The 20,197-nt window shown below is 39.9% G+C and overlaps 2 protein-coding genes across 27 annotated transcripts in view; one reads left to right on the top strand and one right to left on the bottom strand.

Moving 5' to 3' along the window:
- Window positions 1-1,999: 1,999 nt before the first annotated feature.
- RNMT (RNA guanine-7 methyltransferase) lies at window positions 2,000-18,812 on the bottom strand. Its single transcript, XM_086893247.1, has 11 exons — window positions 18,691-18,812; window positions 17,077-17,340; window positions 14,764-14,896; window positions 13,183-13,305; window positions 12,086-12,201; window positions 10,332-10,513; window positions 9,563-9,727; window positions 8,331-8,448; window positions 6,529-6,630; window positions 5,069-5,102; window positions 2,000-3,800 (listed from the first exon to the last, which is right to left on the bottom strand). Exons 2-11 carry the CDS (start codon window positions 17,308-17,310, stop codon window positions 3,763-3,765), a joined length of 1,245 nt encoding a protein of 414 aa, XP_086749373.1. The 5' UTR covers window positions 17,311-17,340; window positions 18,691-18,812; the 3' UTR covers window positions 2,000-3,762.
- The window catches only part of MIMS1 (mitochondrial inner membrane scaffold 1), a 26,124-nt gene continuing 24,673 nt past the window's right edge, over window positions 18,747-20,197 (top strand). For 5 of the 26 annotated variants that reach the window (XR_015288154.1, XR_015288153.1, XR_015288145.1 and 2 more), the window contains exon 1: window positions 18,747-18,812. The gene's annotated coding sequence lies outside the window, so the exon portion shown is untranslated. Of the gene's footprint in view, window positions 19,043-19,157; window positions 19,768-20,197 lie in introns of those variants that run through there. The other 21 variants (XR_015288162.1, XM_086893398.1, XR_015288150.1 and 18 more) reach the window with 16 other exon arrangements.

Raw genomic sequence — 20,197 nt, 5'->3', positions numbered from 1 at the left:
ATGTTGCAGGGCTATGATCTGAGAAATGGTGAGATGACCTGTATGACTGGAACCCTGTAATGAAGAGATTTTTTTACAGGGTAAGGACTAAGGAGAAATACAGGTGACATTACAGTGGTTGTTGACTACCAGATATGTGAACAAAGAGAAGTTGATGAGGTTCTCTACAGCTGGAAGCAGCTTCACATCTACAGGCCCTGGTCCACAACTGCTACAGGAGGGATAACAAAGCAAGATAAAAGCAATTAAGGAGGTTCCTGAAGAGCATCAGTGACTTCCTGACCCAAGTGACAGAGGAACCTGAGATGCTCTGCTGGACCTCATACCACCAACAAGGAGCTGTTGAGGATGCAAAGGTCAAAGGCAACCTTGGCTGCAGAGAGCATGAGATACTGGAGTTTAGAATCCTGAGATGCATTAGCAGAGCAAAAACCAAGCACATTTGTCCTCAGATGAGTACATATTTGCCTCTTCAAAGGTCTGCATTGTAGAATCTGATGGGATAATACCCTGGAGGAAGGGGATTCAATAAAGGTGATTATTATTCAAACATCATCTCCTCCAAGATCAAGAGGTCTATCCCCATGAATTGGAAGTCAGGCAAAAATGCCAGGAGACCTGTGTGGATGAACAAGGAGCTCCTGACTTAATTCAGACACAAGAGAAAAGCATACAGAGTGTGGAAGGACAGACAGGTAGCCAACTAGGAATATGCAGTTAGCAGAGCCAAAAGCCCACCTGGAATTAAATTAGGCCAGAGATTTCCAAGGCAGCAAGGGCTTCTATAAGTGTATGGATAAAAAAAGGGAGGACTGGGTAAAAAAGTGCAGAATGGGGCAGACATTGCTCTTGTGACAAAAGGCAGAGGTCCCAAATGCTTTCATCACCTCTGTCTTTACAAGGAACAATGGCCTTTCAGGAATCTCAGGCCCAGAGACCAGAATGAAAGGTTGGAACAAGGAAGATGTGTCCTCAGTTGAAAAGGATCAGATCAGGAAATATTTAAGCAAGTTAGACATGTGTAAGTCCACGACCTTGATGGGATACACCCCCAAGTATGGAGGGAGATGGCAGGTATCAATATGAGGCCTCTCTCAAGAATCTTTGAATACTCATAGAAGTGTCCAAAGACTGGAGGAAAGCAAATGCTGCTCCTACCCTCAAGGTCAAGGAAAACAATCCAGGGAACTACAATACAACCACCCTCATCTCAATGAGGTGACTGAACGACAGATAATGGAAATTATTTCCAGGCACATGAATTACAAGAAAATTATCAGGAATAGTCAGCATGGATTTATCACAGGGAAGATATGCTTAACCAACAGTACAAACTTCTATGAGAAAATAAATACCTGGCTTGGTGATGGGAAAAGCAGTGGATAATCTACTTTGATGTTAGGGTTTTTAACACCATCTTGGGTGCACAGTGAGGGGGGATTGCAAACTCTCTGAGTAGCCAGTCTCAGAGAGTGGTGATCAGTGAAACATAGTTGGAGGTCACTAACAGTGTATGCCAGGAGTTCATACTGGGTCTAACTGCATTCAAAATCCTGGAACATCTCTCATACAAGGAAAGGCTGGGAGATTTGGAGCCTGGAAAAGGCTTAGGGCAGTAATCTTATCAATGCATTCAAATACACAAAGGGAGCTTGTGAAGATGGGTCCAGCGCCTTTTCTGAGTGCCCAGTGACAGGGCAAGAGGCAATTGGCACACACACTGAAACACAGGAAGTTCCCTCTGAGCACCAGGAAACTTTTACTGTGAGAGTGACCAAGCAATGGTACAGGTTGCCCAATGAGGTTGTGGAGTCCCCCACATTGGAGCTGTTCAAAAGCTGTCTGGACAAGATCCTGGGCAACCAGCTCTGGATGAACATGCTTGGGCAGGGGTGGGGGTTGGACCAAATGACCTCCAGAGGTCCCTTCCACACTCAACCATTATGTGATTATGTGACTGATATGTTAAGATTCACTTAAAAGAGTAAAGACACTCCACCATATTCCCTCTGTTTTTATTATTCTTATTTCTTCCAAAAATAGCATAACAATGTATTTTCAAATGAAATTTGATACAAGAAATCCAACAAAACTAGCTTTGACGCACACAAATTTCAAGGAAACATTTCTGTACTTCTAAAGAGTCATCATTTTTAGCTAGTTTCATGAGTACTAATTCTAGCAGACAAGAACATTTTATCTTAATTTCAGCAGCAGAACTGACGTATTCTACTGCTTCAGTGAACATTACAGGTGTTCTTCTAGACAATAAAAAAAATAGGAGTCGTGAGGAAAGAGTACAACCCAATTACAGGGGGAAAGCAATACAACTAAAAACTCATATAATTTGAACATGTAAGTTTTAACAGAAATGTTCTCTTCTAGGTTTGCTATAACTTTTCAAAATACTCACGTACCATCATCATTTCATCTCTATGTTAAATCTATTAGCCAACAGCAGCCATCAGCTACTGTTAGCCCAAAATGGGAGAGAAAAAACATGAAGTATTCAGGCCTTCTCAGTAATGGGTGGCTACAAGCATATGGAAAGTCGAGCAAACACTGTACAGAAATCCCTATGCCAGCTCTAAGAGATTAACAAGCAGTTATGATGGTACTTAGGCACAGTTCTGCCTACTAGTATAATTTAATTGCATTCCCAAACAAAGTATGTGGCTTTAATTTGGGGATTGTTACCCATAGGTATAAGAATGTGTATGCACATACACAGGCCTCCCTTCCTGAGGGAACTGCTGGTATCCTCAAATATTACACAGGCTCCCCTTCTGGTTCATGATCCATGACATGACCATGTTTTTAATGCCATAAGTATGCAATGAGGTCCCCATCACCACCAACAGCTCATCCTACTGCCAAGCCCATTTGGAATTCTATAAAACAAGAAAGAAAGGCATCCTAAGATCTGTCTAGTAAGTTTCAAGAACCGCTAAAACTATTGAAAAGTCGGGAGAGTCTTTAACACAATAAAAAAATGTTCAGTAATCCAACTTAAGCAGCTGTTACTGATAACCACACAGCCATATTTGGAAAACAAAGTAGAGATTTGAAGCATTAGAAATTGAGTACTTTCAGAGCAGTTTTGTACAGAACAAACTTATTTAATCTCAAAAGCACCATGAAGTGACACTACATATCAGCAAGCAGGAAAAAAAAGAACATCATGGGATTTTACCATGTAAACTACACCATGAATACCTCTAAGGTAGATTTACAATGCAGGCTTGAGCACAGCACAGAGGTTCTCAAACTGACTCAGGTATTTTTTTGCTCTGCATGCAATGTAGACATACCCTCTATGCTGTATAGATCTTATGACTTAACTGAGCTCTGCAGAACACTATTTAGGCCCTCATTCTGCATTATCAAAGTCAATATTCTTCCATCAACTTCAGAAAGTGCAGGGTCAGGCTCATAATCACAAACGTACTTCTACAAACGAAACATTTCTTTCTAACAAAGTTATGTGAGTTCAAACACAGGTTTTGAGAGCATGCAGATTGCTTACAAATGCTTAAAAAGACTGGTTCAGAATCTTTCTTATATATACACACAGAAGTCCATCTGTCACAGACAGGCAATGTAACTCTGAATCATGAGCTTCCCCTAGGTTTTGGTAGTGTCCTGCACACGTCTGATAATTAAAAAATAAAAAATAAAAAAATAGTTGCCACCATGGATTTCTGATCATTCCAATTTGCACATGGATATGATCTCTTCTTGCTGCATCCAGTAAGTGAAGTTTCATGGTTGCTTCTCAAATGCAAATACCAAGTAAATACCTAAAAAGAAAATGGGAATATTTAAATTTTCAGCTTTCTTGGTGACTCAACTAAGTTTTCAAAATGTAACCAGGTTGATATTATGCCCAAATAACCCGTTAGCAATTATTGAAATTACAAAAGATTTTATGATTTTCCAGTAACTCTAGCATTCTACTCCAGCATGGTTTTACAGAAATGTACACAGTTTTGTACATCGTTTTCAGAAATGTGAATGAAATTCATAAATTACTGTGCCATTCTACATACAATGAACATTCTTTAAACTTAACTCACATATGACTTTTTATGTGCTACTGACTCCTTCATATATGCAGTAATGGACAATCAGGGTTAAAATTATTGACTTCATTTTTAATTGAAAAGCAAATAAACCCATGATACATATTATCAATTTTAGTCTTTTAAATTTTGATGGACAAAGATTAAATTATAGCATTTTTTCAAGTCCAGAACAGTATGATTCTATTAATGGATACTCCTACAGTCCATACCAGCACCCTTGGAAAATTCTTTGTTGGCATATAATCAATGCCAGATGTTCCTGTGCTCCATACCAGACAGACAGGTTAAACCACTTAGTTGAGACCACAGGTCTAATTAAACATTTACAGATTTCCACTTGAATTCAACACTTATTTTAATGAAGGAGGTGCCATAGCTACTTGCAAATCTTTCAAGACAAGTTTATCAGACATTCCTCAGCAACAATGCAAAGTTCCATGTAAGGAACAAGCTGTGTTTATACTCTTATCAGAAGCTCAATACTCCAAATGTTTCTGGAAAAATAGACTACCTAGGAAACACAGTAATCACTAAATTTTTAAAGGTATATATCTTTTTTTAGGTATAAAAAGGTATAAAATTATATAAAAAGCCCCTCAAGTAAATAATTGAGATAATACTTCTAGATTCCTGGAATTTATGTCTACCTTATAATTCATAGATTCAAAAATTAGATCATAATTTAAGAAAGCAGGGTGAAAAATTTTCTCACCTGTGAAGTAAACAGCATTTTTTGTTTTTAAACTACTAACACAACCAGTATAATGGCCTGCAAAAATGCAAATTCTGGTTGGCCGCACCTACCAAATTGCATTTCCCTCCCAATTTCTTGCAATGTGCACACTACATAATCTACACACAGACATTTTGAATTACACAAATAACAACATCTAATCATATTTAGAATCTGGATTTTCTTTCATCACCAACAGGCTATTCTACACAATTTTCTACGCAGTCATTCAGTCAATACCATTACTTACTTGTTGCTTCCCATTCAGACTTACTCAAGGTTCCCTAGAAGGGGACAAAATAAAACCACAGTTTCAACAAAAATTAAGGAAACAATAAAACACTGATTTAGCTCCATCTTTCACTGACCAATATCTAACCACCCACCCTGACTGGCTATTCAGGGGCAAGAAAAGCATTACTGTAGACCACAGATATTTATAACTCCACTATCTATGATGGTCTGGAACTGGAAGACCCAGATAATGGAACACACCTAAATTAAATAGGTACAGGAGAATGGGCCAACAGTCTGTTGGTCTGGATGCCTCTACGATGCAGAGCATGCCTATGTCCATTACCAGAGCTGACCTGGCTCCTGCTGCTGCTCAGACTGAGATGTGCAGAAGTCAGGAAAAGGCCCTACACCATGGTGCTGCCACTTCCCTCAGGAACACTGCCTGCCTCCACCCAACAACACCCGCCAGCCCACGGAAACTCTATTTGCAAGAGACTAAACTCTCACCCTTACTCACACATTCTGGAAAAACAGCCTGTCTTCCAGCCTAGGAAACTCCCAGCTCAGCTGATCAGATGAAAGCATGGCAAGGTCACAAGCAAAAAGCTGCTGCCATTTACCCCATCAATTAAGAAACATAAGGCAATAACAGTAAGCTGATTTTCTGTTCTACTCACTCCATCCCCATCCAAGGAGTCCTCACTGGTGCCATAATTTAATCTATATGCTTCCCACTGACCAAACCTGACCAAATGGTTCATCTTTCAAAACAGCACTTGGCAACAGACATTTTTGGTCTCTCTTGTCATTCTCATCTTCTTAAGCCTATTTCTTAAATATGCTTAAAACAAACATTTTTCTTGTTAAAAATTTTTGAATTTCAAATGCAGAGAGCGGGTTTCTTTTCTCTCTTGATGCAGAATTTTTATATATGCAGTAAGTGGACCACATCTTCAAGAATCCATGAACAGTAGATGAATCAATGATTAAAAAAAAAAAAACCCCAAGCAACAAAGCCAAGTGGAATCTTTAAGCTGATCACCTTCATATTGTACTGATGAAAATGGAAAGAATGATTTCAAATACAGTGTTATGATGAAACCTTTGAAGTCTCCTATCAGAAGATTGGAACTAATGCTTTAAATCAGTATTGTGAAGATCCAGAATATAAGAAGATTCCTCAAATTAAGAATAGGTAGAAAGAACAGCTGTCAAGTAAGATGGAAAAATATCCTTTCCCTTCTCATTATTACAAATTTCTTAACAGCTACCAAATTAAGTGAATTAGATTCTTTGAGTATGGGATATAAACTAGATGAACCCCTCAGCCCTGCAGCTCTACAATTTTTCACATGCAAAGAGACACTCATACCAACTTCACTAGAGTTGAAATGAAGAAGGCACCACAGTATGAAAGATCAGGACCTCAATTTTAAGACACCATTATCTCAAGTGAAGTACAAAGGAACTTACCAATGGTAACTTTGCCTTGCCATCTTTGATAAACTCTTTTGCATGCTCATAATCATCAGGTTTATCAGAAACAAGCCTGGAATCGCCAAGTGTAGAATATGGCTGGAGAACATAGAACAAAACATTGAATAGTGAGATACATTAATCACATGAAGTAAAGGGTTTGTCACAACACAGTCCATGACAGAGGTCAGTAAGTCTTAAAAGTATTTTAAATTTAGGTCTCTCCTTTATAACATTCTCAGGAACAGGTCTGATATTTCCTACTTACCAGAAAATCTGCCACCCAAGAATTATAAATGAAGTTTCATCCTTATGTCTCTAAAGCAGGGGAAACAGATAACCATGAACACTCTCCTTCATGTACAGCTCATTATGAGCATTACCCAGATATACCTTGTTTTAGAAGAGCACCTATACCAGCAACTCTTCAGCAGAAGTACTAAGAAATGGGCAACTACAATTTCAAGCAGAACAATTAAAATGCTTCAATAAGACACAAGCTGTAACAGAAGTATACAACAGGTTCTTCAAAACTAAGATGTACTTATTAAGGATCCCAGTCACTAGTGATCTGTGTAAATGAATTTGATCATAAAAATTCGGTCCTCAGTTTTAAGTGGCCACTACCTTAAGACAACTTTCCTAAGAAGGAAGATGGTAAGTCAGAGGCTCTGCCTCTGTGCCACTGCCAGTGTGAGCCCACACACAGCACCATCACTTTTAGTCAACAAGTGCAGTCAAGTTGCAGGCTGTGACTCAGCTGAATAAGTCACCAATTACTTGATTTGAGAGTTTTCTGCTGAGGAATTCTACTGTTTGAGGAAGGAGGGAAGCACAGAGAACTAAAAGTAAAACCAAAGCCTCAGAGGTCGCCTGGAAAAGCTTCTCTGAAGCTGTTAAAGTTATCGAGGATAAGAGCCTGAGGATAAAAAAAAAAAGCAAAAACACTGGGCAAAAACATACACTCAGTTATAGTTAAGTACCATTTTCTTCTATGAACACAGACTGTCCTTTTACTCCTACAGAGATTCCTTTATTTATTTTCAGTCAATATTCCTTGCACAAGGATCCAGATTTCAGTCTCTCTGCTGAGGAAGAAATGGATTACAGCCACCACTATCTGACACTTGGTATGATTCTTGGGCTTCTGTTTCCTACTTCACAAGAACAGAAACTTGCCTCATTATTGAAATATTATCTTCAAAATCTGAATCATCTATTGGGTGGGACCTCTGCTGGACCAAGAGAAGAGTGTGAGGAGGAAGGACAGGGAGAGACAAAGTGTTACAAACAGACTACAATCCCCCTTCCCCCTGCAGAAGAAGGGAGAGGAAGTAGAAATGTCAGGAGTGAACAAATGAAGCTGAGCCTGGGAACAAGCAGTGGGTGGGACAGAGGTGGTTTTAGGTTTTCAGGTTTCTCACTCTTCACAATATTTTTATTTATTTTTTTTTTTGCAACGAATTAAATTAATCTTCTCCAAGTTCAGTCTGTTTTGTCTGACAGTAATTGCTAAGGAATATCCTTGAATTTATCTTGACCCACAACAGGTTTTTTTTCTATTTTCTCCTCCCATTCTGTTGGGAAGAGGGAACGAGAATCCAGGTCAGTGGGTGTCTGGCAGCCAGCCAAGGTCAACAACCAGAGTCACACTTTCAGCCCCAGGAACTAAATACCTTCTTATTGGTAGCCCTCAATTAATTGCAAGATGTTCACAAAGGGAATTTCAATTACTGCACAAAAAAAAAACCCAAGATGTATAATGCTATTAAAATCAAACAAGTCAACTCCAAATTTACCTCCAAGGCCTGCATTCTCCTTAATAGCATTTTATGCTCCTCATTCTTAATTTTTTCTTCATAGAATTCCCGAAATGTCATTTTGTAGACTAATTTCATGCCATGCTTCTTTGCCATTCTGTCAAAATAATAAGCTTAATTAGGGAAGCCGCAAAATTATTGTAGCTTTATTTTCAAAGGAACAATTTTAAGCTACAGTGACATCTTATGGTATTCACTAGGATTACTTTTTTACAACTTTTTTTCTTAGTAAAGACATTTAGATCAAACAAGCTGCAGTACCACCAGAAACTGCACTTTATTTTTCTTTATTTTTTTAATTAGGACAACAAAAATCTACACAGAAGTAATTTATAAAAACTTTAATAGAAAAGGTCTCCTCTCCCAAAACACGGAAGTTCCATGCGGACTTCCAGAAAGACTACACTTTTCCCTGCAGTATCTACCATGTATACTATAAATACTTCTAGAGAACTTCTTTCTATTGTATTTAGCGGCTTACATCTCAATTCCATGTAGACATTGTGGGCATGCAACACTGAAGTTACAGCTGTCAGTGACAGATCCTGTTACTTTTCACCGACAGCTACAAATTAAGCTCTTGAATAGACTTGAAGGGAAAGCTTAATACTGTTTAACCATACTGAGCTTGTATGGCAGAAAAAACCCAGTATGGAAAGGTTTGTCTGGGAAAACCAAATCTGAGGTCACAGAGAGTTAACAGCAAAATACATGCTTACAGATGAAGATCATTTAGAGGAATAAAAAAAGTCACCATAGAAAAATCCTATGAACATCTAAGGAAAGGTGAAGAAGACAAGAAAGAGGCACCATGATGAAGATACACAAGAAAGCTTATTGAAAGACTAAAAAAGGGATAGAAAGAAACCCCTCAAAAAGTTACAATTAAAGAAGGAAAAGCTGACAGTTCTAAAGGTTTGCTGTCAGATCCAGTGTATCAGATCAGATGTTCCTAGTGAGACATAGTTTAAGTCCTTAAAGCTTCTGACCAGAGGACCTTCAACAGAGTTCAATGGACAGATTACAGTTGTGGATGGAAAGGCAAGAAATCTCTGTATTTGAAGCAACAACAAAAAATTAAGAACCGGAAAATATAGTAAGAAAGCCAAAACATAATTATCTGCAAGCATTATGCAATGACACATCAACTAAATAAGTGTTTATTATGTTCCACAGCTTTTATTGTATAATGAATTTAAAACTTAACTTACTCTTCCAGTAAGGGAAAGTAAACCAAAAACTCAGGGACATCAACCACTTCTTCCAAGTGAAAATCATACTTGCAGCCAAATAAGGGATACTCTCCCTTCTTTTCAAATTTTACATTGTACACATCATTCCCAAATGAATTTGTTTCTGAAGCTTCAAGTCTCTTTCTACAGAATGAGATATAAACAAACATTCATTGACCAGTATTTAACAGGCAGAGAAAACTACACATAGGAAGCCTGAAAGTAATACTTTGCTCCCAATAATACCCAGTGATCTCTCTAGTTTCCCACTTCCCTTTTATCTCATAAAGCAATGAAACAATGAAATGAAGCAGCATACGGGGTTTTAACAGGTTATCATTCCCATACAACATACCAAGGACTAAATGGACCTAGAAGATGAACCTTAAGCCTGGACACACGGACAATCTACATGGACAAGACAGGCTTCTGGAAACAACCACAAAACCTTGACAGTTTTTCCCCAGGCTGTGGTCATTTTGATACTATTGAAGTCATGACAGAAGGATGAAGTGTATGAAGACCTATACTCTCTATCAGAAGAACCATGAGAAAGGAGACAAAGGTTAGTATTGCTTTACTATCAACTGAGACAAGTTCATGAGTGAGATTTTTTTACTAGAATCCAAAATTGTTGCAGAAAAATTGCTTCTGTTTGTACGAACTTATTGGAGCGCTGCAAGAACATCTATCACTTAACTATACTTCACAGAATTTTGGAAGAATAACAGGACATAAGAATACTTACACCAGTTCAAAGCTATTTGGAGTTGTGCCAATGAAATAACCTCCAGGAGAGAGGTTCCCACAAGCATTTTTAAGCATCATGTCAGCCTGCTCATACGTCTCAAATGAATAATGGTAAACAAATTGACAACTGCAAATGTCAAAGCGCATATCTGGATCACTGTACTTGGAAGACAAGAGATCCTGCAACAGATAAAAAAGAAAACAAAGAAACAAGCATAATTCACTTAAATCTTCTAACAAATGTTCTACTTCAGTAACTCTTTGAATTCTCTTAAGTTTGTCCTTTCAGCTCCCATTCCTTTACAAGTTCAACAAAGACAAGATGAAAAAAACAAGAGCAAGAAAAAGCTCTCCCCTACACAGAAAACCATACACAGCATTTAGAAACAACAAGAATACACACACATTTCAAAGTTATAATGTCCTCAAATTTTTTCATGTTGTCAAGCAACACTGCTACACCTGAAAGACCAAAACCCAAGGTTAGTTAACTTATAGTTTCCAGAAGTATTTTATTGCTGGGGTTTTATAACTGGCCACCATTTGGCTGGAAAAAGCTCTGTAATAAAATTAATCTGAGTTTACTAAGTCTCTGTAATAAAAACTAACCCATTAAACATGCACTTGAGAGGAGAAAAGGTTTTTTTAAATATGGCAGTTTGCCCTGCCCAACGAGTTGTATTGTCTGTATTCTCACCCATATTCATCACCAATGTACTCCTCCCCATCCCAGACCAAGTAACTAAAATCTGAAGAACTTGGAGCTCTTGAAATTTGTCAGGTTAAAGCTTGCTTTGACCCTGTACTCAGCAGACATAGAAAAAGACATAGGAAAATGAGAAAAGAGGTGGGCAGAATTAGATTTTGCAGGATATAGAACATTCATGAGAGAGATCAAAAATCAGGGAAATTAACTTTTGTTTGTAAGGACAGACAGAACAAATCATGCAACAGAAACTGCATATGCATCTAAGACTGAGCTGTAATAGCAACATGAAAATATCCCTTTCTTTCCTGGACAAGTCTCTCTCCTCTTCCCCTAAGTCAAGAGAGATGACATGAACCTGCAACAGACTGTTTCTCAGAAGAAGGAAAGGCAACCAAGAATTCAAGCAAACAGCCCTTCATGCAAGGCTGAGAACAGGTTCAGCTTTTCCACAGATATGCTGGAACCAGGTAGGTTCTGTCTCTCAGCCTCCACCAGCAGGGCACTCTCAGCTTGCACTTCTAGGAAGCAAAAGCAGTTCTGGTTAGAAGACTGTCTCCTAAGCCTCAGCCACGCATTCACCACTGCCTCCAGACAATCAAAAAAACCTGCTCTACCACACAAGTTTCAAAGGTAGCTATTACAGTAACTAAAATATCACTAGAAAGAAAAAATTCCAAGTGTACAAGTCAAATCGGAAAAGGTCCTTTATTTATCCCAGCATTCACCAAAATAATTCCAATGTCCCATGTTGTCTCACAGAACTCTCAAAGCTCAACAGTCACTCTGTTCCCTGTGTCAAGTAAAAGATAGTGAAGCACCAGATTTACTATCTGGAAAAGCCATTCAGGCTTCAGGAATGTTACACTATACAAGAGCAGCAAAATGCACCCAAGTACATCTTAAGCAATCTTCCAGTAACCCCTATGGCTGATTCTCCGGGCAGTACAATAATCCTACCTTAAAAATATATATACCCAAAATGTTACAGCACTACCATAAAGAACATTAAATCTCAAAAATATTACAAAGCACAGGAACTGTACCTTGGTACTATCTGCTTGTATGAATTCTGCATCAAAAATATGTTCATTATACCGACATCGGGATTTCATTTCTTCATAGCGATGCTTGCATTGTTGCACGGAAATGTCAGCAATGTCTATATATGGAAAGACAATAAATATAATAAATGAAATTTTTAAAAGTGTGTACACTGAAAAATTATCTTCAGTTCCATTAAAACAGCTCAGCTCCCAGGGATTCTTCATATTCTTAAAAATATAAAAGATGTTGAAATCCAATTATTTCTGTTACTTCATGGGATTTTTTTTTAAAATTTCTAAGACTGCTTCTTTTTCAGTTATTGAGCCTCTGAGAATATGCAATAAATTTACCTAAGAACTTTGTAAGTAAATTGATTGTGTTTGAACACTGTCTACTGAATAAGGCAATAAAGAACTGTAAAACGTGAAGTACCCAAAATAATTCCCCCTGAAAGAGTTTTAGATAACTTTAGTACCTAATTAAATTTGGAGTTAAGTAATATTTCCTCTGATTATACCTGGAATACTTTTAGAGAAAAGGGAAGATGGTATCATTCTCCCAACCTCTAAGCCAATTATTCAAACAAGATGTATTTTTTTTTTAATCAGTTTTCAGCTCTTCCCCATTTCTGAGTCTGAAAATCTTTAGTTGATTGTAACACCCAAGACCATTTTTTCCCACAACATTAGGGTTTGGTTTTTTTTTTTTTGTTAAATGCAACTCTCCTGTATGCATTACAGAACAATTAAAAATACTATGGGAGACTAGATGTGGGAGAAAAGACAAAATAGAAAATGCTAGTCTTTTCCCCAGGGCCACATTTTGCCTAGGGCAACCTGTGGCAATATTGTTTTTCTTTAGTGATACTAGTTTTTATATAGGAGTTGAACTGAAAGCTAAATATTGATGATTCTTGTATTTCTGCTGGCAATCAAGTCATATCTTCAGACTAAAAGACAAAATACAACTATTTGCACAAAAGGTGTTCAATTACATTCTTTGATTGATGGAAAAAAATTAATAAAATACTGGAGATGTACTTGGTTTCCCATAAAATCTGATGTACCTTCCCTAGAAAGCTATCATCTCTTCTTACCAGTACAGACGAGTTTTTTAATTCTGCCTTTCTTCCATTTGAGCAAGTCTCCACCTTTCCCACATCCTAGATCCAAAACAGTTATATCATTCTTCTTCTGTCGTACCCGGTCTATGAATTCACCTAAAAAAATAAAAACCAGGAGCATATAAACACATCTCTGCACCTAATCTCTGCACTTGTATTGCACCTACAAGCCTAAAGAATCAAAAGGGGTTGAGAATTTTAAAATACCTCAGACCTTACTTTGCCTATAAATCTTCTTAATATTACAAACTTAAATCTCTTCTCTTTCTAGAAGGATGAAAGGAACCACAAACTTTTAAAACTGTGGAGTATACAAGTATTTTCTGTGCTTAATATGCTCTGCATGTAGCTTAACTGAGACTCTGAACTGTTTCCCTGGCTAAGGCAAAAGTGCACATGGCTAAACAGCCACCCTGTACATGAGAAGGGAAACAGGGTTCCCTTTCATTAGCATTATAATGAAGGCAGATGTTATTTGAAAGTATGGGAAAGCCTTTTGCAAAAAGAAAAAGCCAATTAAATGCATCAGCCATAACATCTCTTCCCAGTCACCTTACAAAAACACATAATGTTTTTCACTCACTCTCCCAGGCCTTGCAATAACAGCAGCTACTCCTTTCTACCCTACATACACCAGTAACATTTTTTCTTCTCTCTCCACGCTGTCTAGATTGTCTCTGCTCTGACTGATGTTGGCATATTATGTAAAACATATCAGTATGCTAGCAACTTTTCTTCACAGTAGGAGACATGAAATATGTTTTGATACAACTGCTATAAAGCCACACTGCTGAAATTCTTTATGACAGAAAGGCTTCAACACAGGCTTCAGGAACAGCTTTATAGAAATCTAAATATTGCTTCTAACTGCTCTGATACAACACAACAAAAAGCAGCATGCTAAGACAAATGGTGCCAACATCTCCTGGCACAGATCCCTCTTCATGAACCTGTGGTGCTGTGCTGATGGTTCTTTTCTTTGTTGGCAGATATCTGACGGCTTTGCTTCCTCAATTTGGAATTAATTTGTGGAACAGCAGACTTTGCCTTTAAATCAAAACCTGCTGATTCTTAAAGAACATCCTTTAGCTTTCCATCTTTTCAACCACTGACCATGGGTAATACAGAAAATATTTATGTACAGAACTGCTTAACCAGGATCTAAGCAGAGACTGCTTTGGGAAAATGCATAAGAAATTATTTGGGATAGATTGAGCTGTTCTTCTTTGAATCTAACACTTGAATTCTTTATGATTTAAAGCTCTACTTTTCTCTTTAAAAATGTCATGGAGAAAAACAGTTTCCAGTATAAACTTTTTAAGTCAGTTGACCTTTAAAACTTAAGTATACTCTTGGTACTCCAACAATACAAAACATTATCACAGAGATTCAAATTAAATCTAAATATAGAAATTTTATTGCAGTTGAAAAACTTACTATGTATTATGAGACAAAGTGTCATATTCAACATCAGAAAACAAAAAAAAGATATGTTTTGATACAAAAATTAGTTACATTTTAATCATGTCTGAGCAATCAGTTAAGGAAGCTTACCAATGAGGACACTCTTTGTCCAATTATTAAAGTTTCGGAGGTAGAATATGCGAGACTGGCTACGTTTTTCCAATCCAACTTCTTGAAGTTCATTATAATGTGCAGCTACAGCTTGCCCATGGCCAATCACATGCTGCAGAAAGGAAATCACACCACAGAAGGAACAGACTTAAGCAGTGAATTCTTTTTATTACTTTGTCATTTAATCAAAAGACAGATGTGTTCACTTCATGGATTTAAGAAAGCAAACAAGGAATACTATGAAGAACACCATCATTATAAAGAGATTTCCCATATCTGTCCTGGCACTGATATCAGTACTTCAATTATCACAGCAATACTCACAAATTTAATCCCTTTTTCAGTTAATTCAAGCAATTTTTGGATGATAGATATTGCCCAGCATCTTTCCTTCACAGAAATACTTAACTTTCAGTTCTCTAATACTCTCAATCACTCTCAAAGAACATACTTCACTCTTCTTAAGTCTGGGACAGAAGAAGAGGATGTTCCTTCTCAAGGAACTTTAAGCCTCTTCAAAGAGCCTGTTTCAGAAATTCTGTGTTTTCATCTGACAGAAACTTATAAACTGCCAATTTAACCAAAATGCCAATTGGCTGATGTCACATTAGTGACCCCATGGCCAGAGCTTTAAGCAGACCATGAAAAAGGAATGAGAGGAATAATTTGACAACATATTCCATCTCATGCGTAAGAGTTAGCTGTAGAAATGTGTCTGATTTAGCCTTAACTCAAAATACTCCAGGAGATTTCTGTCCAGCCTTAGCTTTAAGTACTACAAGACACTCCTCAGCTCTGTTACGCAAAGAAGCAGTCTACATCCAGATATTATGCTCCCAACATTTCTTCAACTTAAAAATAATCTTCAACTATATACATGAAAATAAATTATAAATAAAATCCAAAGTAACAGAACAGAAACAACCAGCATGGACTCTATGAGGTAGAAAAAGCATTTGAAATAACAGCACAAACCAGAATGAAGCCATTAAAAACATTCCTAGCAGTTCACTACAGATGTAAATATCCCTGCACCTCACCATTCAAATAGCAGTTCCTCAAGGGAAAATAAAGTTTGGCTGATATATGTGAATATATGAATTCTTCAGTGTTTCATATACTTTGGTAACATTCAGAATGAAAACACAGCCTCACTTGTCTGAAATCTCTATAACCTCATCATCTGTTTATTACCACATTGGGCTAACTGATAATAACAAATATTTTGATGACTTCTATTCTTTTTCTGGGTAAGAACAGATGGCTCCCTGAAGGGCCACTGAAAGTGACAGAAGCTACTAGAACAGCTGACTCAGACAAGTGTGGGGGACATACTCATACAAACCATTAACACATCTCAGATGCAAACAGCCATCAGCAACAACATCTAGACAGTGGCAGCTATGTTCAGGCTTCTCTCTGCACCCTTGGGCTACAGAAACCCAATCTAGTTCTTGCTCATATAAGCCTTATTTCCCCTTATTGAAAGGATTAAAAGGTTAATAATGTTTCTACCATAACAAGAGGCACCCTTTGTTTTGCCAGACTGATAAACCATACTAACATCCTGGGAAAATTCTGGGCAGAGAAGCAAAACATTAGGTCAGACACTTTCAAATTATATTTAAATATCCCAAAAGGATTAACTAGACTGGATATTAAAGCATCAGCTTCTACAAGCTCATAAATAATAAAGGACAACATTATGTAAAACATTACTCTTTTCACCCTCCCAGGTGGGCATATATAAGGACATACATTTTCTGCTGCTTTTGTAGTCTTAAAATATAAAAAAACACCTGTAAGTATTTTACTGTTTCACTTTGCCAACAAATCATACTGAAATTATATCACGGAGAATGCAATCTGTAGAGTTCTGCAAACTATACAGTACCTTACCAAAGGCATAAAAAGACAAAATTACCTTATGGAAGAACTTCCCAAGCACAGGTAACTATACTAACAGATAAACAACATATGTGAGATCTGAGTTCAAGATATGGAACCTGGACTAATCCCAGTAAACACTACACTACCAGACTGCTACCACGTGGATGATGGAACAGTCTTAGAATTAGACTAAGTATGTGCTGAGTTCTCACTGCCAGCCCTCTTCCTCCTCCTCTGTGAAGCCCAATATTGCTTGTGCACGTGTTTTTTCCCTAGGAAACATTTCCATACTTGGTGTTTCATGCTGGCTCAGACATGTCTAGCATAAATATTTTCAACCTTTTCTTGAGCTAAGGCTTTGAAACAAGGATTTGAAAACAGCTCAAAATAAATGATACTCACTACTTTCTTAGAAGGTTCATCTTCAGAATCTAAATTCTTCCTTTTTGCTGTGTGTTCCTGATTACCGCTATCAACTTCTTTTTCATTTTCAGTGGACTGCTCTGTACCTGAAGCAGAACTATTGCCTTCACACCCGACACCTGAAGCTGACTCTGAAGCATGAGGTGTTTTCTCCGCTTCTCCATCCAAACTCTTCTCTGTTTGCTGTTCTTCTGTCTTGGTTACTTCAGCCATTTTGACTGGTCCACTGATCAGAATGGAAATCTAGAGGGAAAAGAAACAAACCACCAAGAAGTTTCAGTGCTGAATTTCACTAACTCGTGGTTACAATCCTGACTTTCACACATAACATTGGCATTTCACCCTAGGCAACACACAGACTCCAAATTTGAAGAGTTGTTTAATAAAAACAGCTCAATAAATTATGTGGAACTTAAAAGTACTCACTAAATATGTTTAAATTAAGATAAATTGTTACTTTTCATTTTAGAGGCATTCTTACATATCATTATTGACTCAACTGCCAAATGTTATTAGTTTTTTTCTTTTCCTTCCCATAAAAAGTAACCTAAAAATCAATTTGTTTAGAAACACAAACAGACAGGTTCTCTCAAATTAGCAAATTTGTTATTTAAACTGATATGCTTTGATATGGATGTCTTCAAATAAAAGATCAAGATGCATTTTTATGAGCAAATTTTCTTAGCAGTCATGGATCTTCCAGTTTGCCAAGAATATCCACTACTCTCTAAGCTTAATTAATATGTGGAATATTCAGCTGCACTGCATTTCCACATCTCTACCTCACAAATGTCTAGGCAGACTGCAGGACTGCAAACTGCCACAAAGCTCATTTGGTCTCCAGCACATCCCAGCCTTCTTTACACCACCACGGGGAAGCAGAGTGCCTACTTTTCAACAAGTCATGGGAGAGGGCAATTTAGCAACTCCTTTTCTGAAACGGTGGCCTAAATCAGCCAAAAAATTTTAAAAATCATATTCAAATCCACCGTATGCAGGCTCACCTCCTAATGAGGGCCAGAATACATCCACTGAGTAGGCCACTACACAAAGGCACCAGAGCAGCTGTTCTCAAAACAAATGGCCTCAAAGTACAACTTATAAAAATAATTCTTCCACTACTGCGCAGCACCTGACTTGGTTTGCAAAGCAGCAGCAGTCCCTCCTTTATCCTCACCCGGCTACTCCAAGCAAACGTTTTAAAGGCCTAAATTGTGAAACGATTAGACTTTCACAACTAGCGATGGCAACTGAGGGCCCAGAGGAAGCAGTAGCTCCTTCAGCCGGAGAGCTCAAAACGCCTGGAGTGATGTGGGAATGGCCCCACCAGCCTCGGGACGCTCCCACCCCCTCCTTTCTTCCTTCCCTCCTTCCCTTCCCCCGCGATACGGCTGGGAGGCCTCAGGGCCTCCGCTCCCGTTAAGGGGGCGGCGGCGCCCGTCACTTCTTTGCGGCCCCTCCGACCCCGCAGTCCGGCGAGGCCGAGGGCCCCGGATGCCCCCGCCGCCGCCGCCGCCGGTGCCCCCGGGGGCAAGGAGGGCGGAGGGAGGGCGGAGGGAGGGCAGCCCTGCACTGACCCGGCCCGGCACTTACCCGACTCAGCGCTCCGCCATGCCTGTTTGCGGAAGTGACGAACCCTTACTGTGGACGTCACTTCCTGGGATGGACCGCAGGGAAAAGCACGGGAGAAAACACGGCGGCACGCCCGGTGTCGTGTGAGGAACGGCTGGAGGGCGGGGGTTGTTTAGCCTGGAGAAGAGGAGGCTCGGGGGGGACCTCATCGCTCTCTACAACTGCCTGACAGGAGGTTGTAGTCAGTGAGCTGAGACCAGTTTGTTCCACCGTGCCTGCGCTGAGAGGACCGGAGGAAATGGCCTTAACTGTTAGGATGCTCAGGCGTTGGAATAGGTTGCCAGGGGAGGTGGTGGAGTCACCCTCCCTGGAGGTGTGTAAGAGACGTCTGGATCTGGCGCTGTGTGATTTGGGTTAGGGGGGCACAGTGGCATTTGAATTGACGATTGGACAGGGTGGTCTTAAAGGTCTCTTCCAACCTTGGTTCTATGGAAGGTGACGGAGTCCGAGCCGGGGCAGAGGGACTACGAGTCCCAGGGGGCCGTGCGAGAAGGGGGCGGTGCTCGCGCCTGCGCAGTGGGAGAGCGCCGCCGGGCCTGAAGGTGATGGTGGGGACGGGCGCCGCCGCACGTTGCGCGGGGCGGGCGGGGAGCGGGGGGGTGAGGGGGGGTGTGACGGGAGCGGCCGTTGGTGACCCTGGCGCGTGCCCGAGGCTCGCGGGGCCTCTGAGGAGCGGCGCGGGCCCGGCACGAGGTACCCGCGCGGCGGGGGCGGGAGCGGCGGGATCGGGACGGATCCCCCACCGCCCCGGCTTGTTGGGGGGATTGGGCTGCGCGCGCCTTCCTTCCGGCTGCCTTCCCTCTGACGAGTCCGCCTTGTTTGGCACTGAAGGATATCGGCCTAGACACAAGAAAGTGGGGTGGGAGATTTGTTTCTTGGGAGGGAGGTGACGCTGGATGGGCCTGCCTGTTCCGTGGTGGGCTGGTGCTGCAGCATCTGAGTGGAAAGGAGGGGATTTGGGAATGGGATCTGTGACTTCCTCACGAAGGGCTGTGCCGACCCCGGTTCCCGGTGTCAGTGACAGGACCCAAGGGAACGGTACGAAACTGTCAGAGGAAGTTTGGGCTGGATATTAGGCAATGGTTCTTCACCAAGAGGATGGCTGGCACTGGAGCAGGCTCCACTGGAAGTGGAGTTCCTCCATCCCGGGAAGTGGTCACAGCACCTGACACCATCCTGACAGAGTTCAAGAAGCATTTGGCAATAGTCGCAATCACAAGGTGTGATTCTTGGGTTGTCCTGTGCAGGGCCAGGAGTAGGACTCGATGATCCTGATGGATCCCTTCCAAGTCAGCATATCCCATGGTTCTGTGTTACCGCTGAAGGACTGCAGGTGACTTGTGCCCCTTAAGGGGGGTCTCTTCCTAGACCTGCCTATATCTTGTATTTTCAGGAAGTTTGAAGTGGCTGTCCAAGTGTTTTATTGTCTATCTGCTCCTGTTAATTAAGTATGTCCAGGGAGTCAGAC

This window comes from Cyanistes caeruleus, chromosome 1 (assembly GCF_971803275.1).
Source record: "Cyanistes caeruleus chromosome 1, bCyaCae1.hap1.1, whole genome shotgun sequence".
NCBI lineage: Eukaryota > Metazoa > Chordata > Aves > Passeriformes > Paridae > Cyanistes > Cyanistes caeruleus.
Note: the sequence above shows the minus strand (reverse complement) of the source record. Positions and strands in the feature narration are given on the sequence as shown.

What these genes read in the sequence shown, in the direction of transcription:
- RNMT (XM_086893247.1), bottom strand. Translation starts at nt 17,310, where the DNA reads ATGGCTGAAGTAACCAAGACAGAAGAACAGCAAACAGAGAAGAGTTTG. An exon ending in GACAAAGAGTGTCCTCATTG is followed by an intron (nt 13,306 to 14,763) that starts GTAAGCTTCCTT and finishes TTATTTTTTTAG; the next exon opens with GTGAATTCATAGACCGGGTA. An exon ending in TACTTTCCCTTACTGGAAGA is followed by an intron (nt 8,449 to 9,562) that starts GTAAGTTAAGTT and finishes TTATTTTGACAG; the next exon opens with AATGGCAAAGAAGCATGGCA.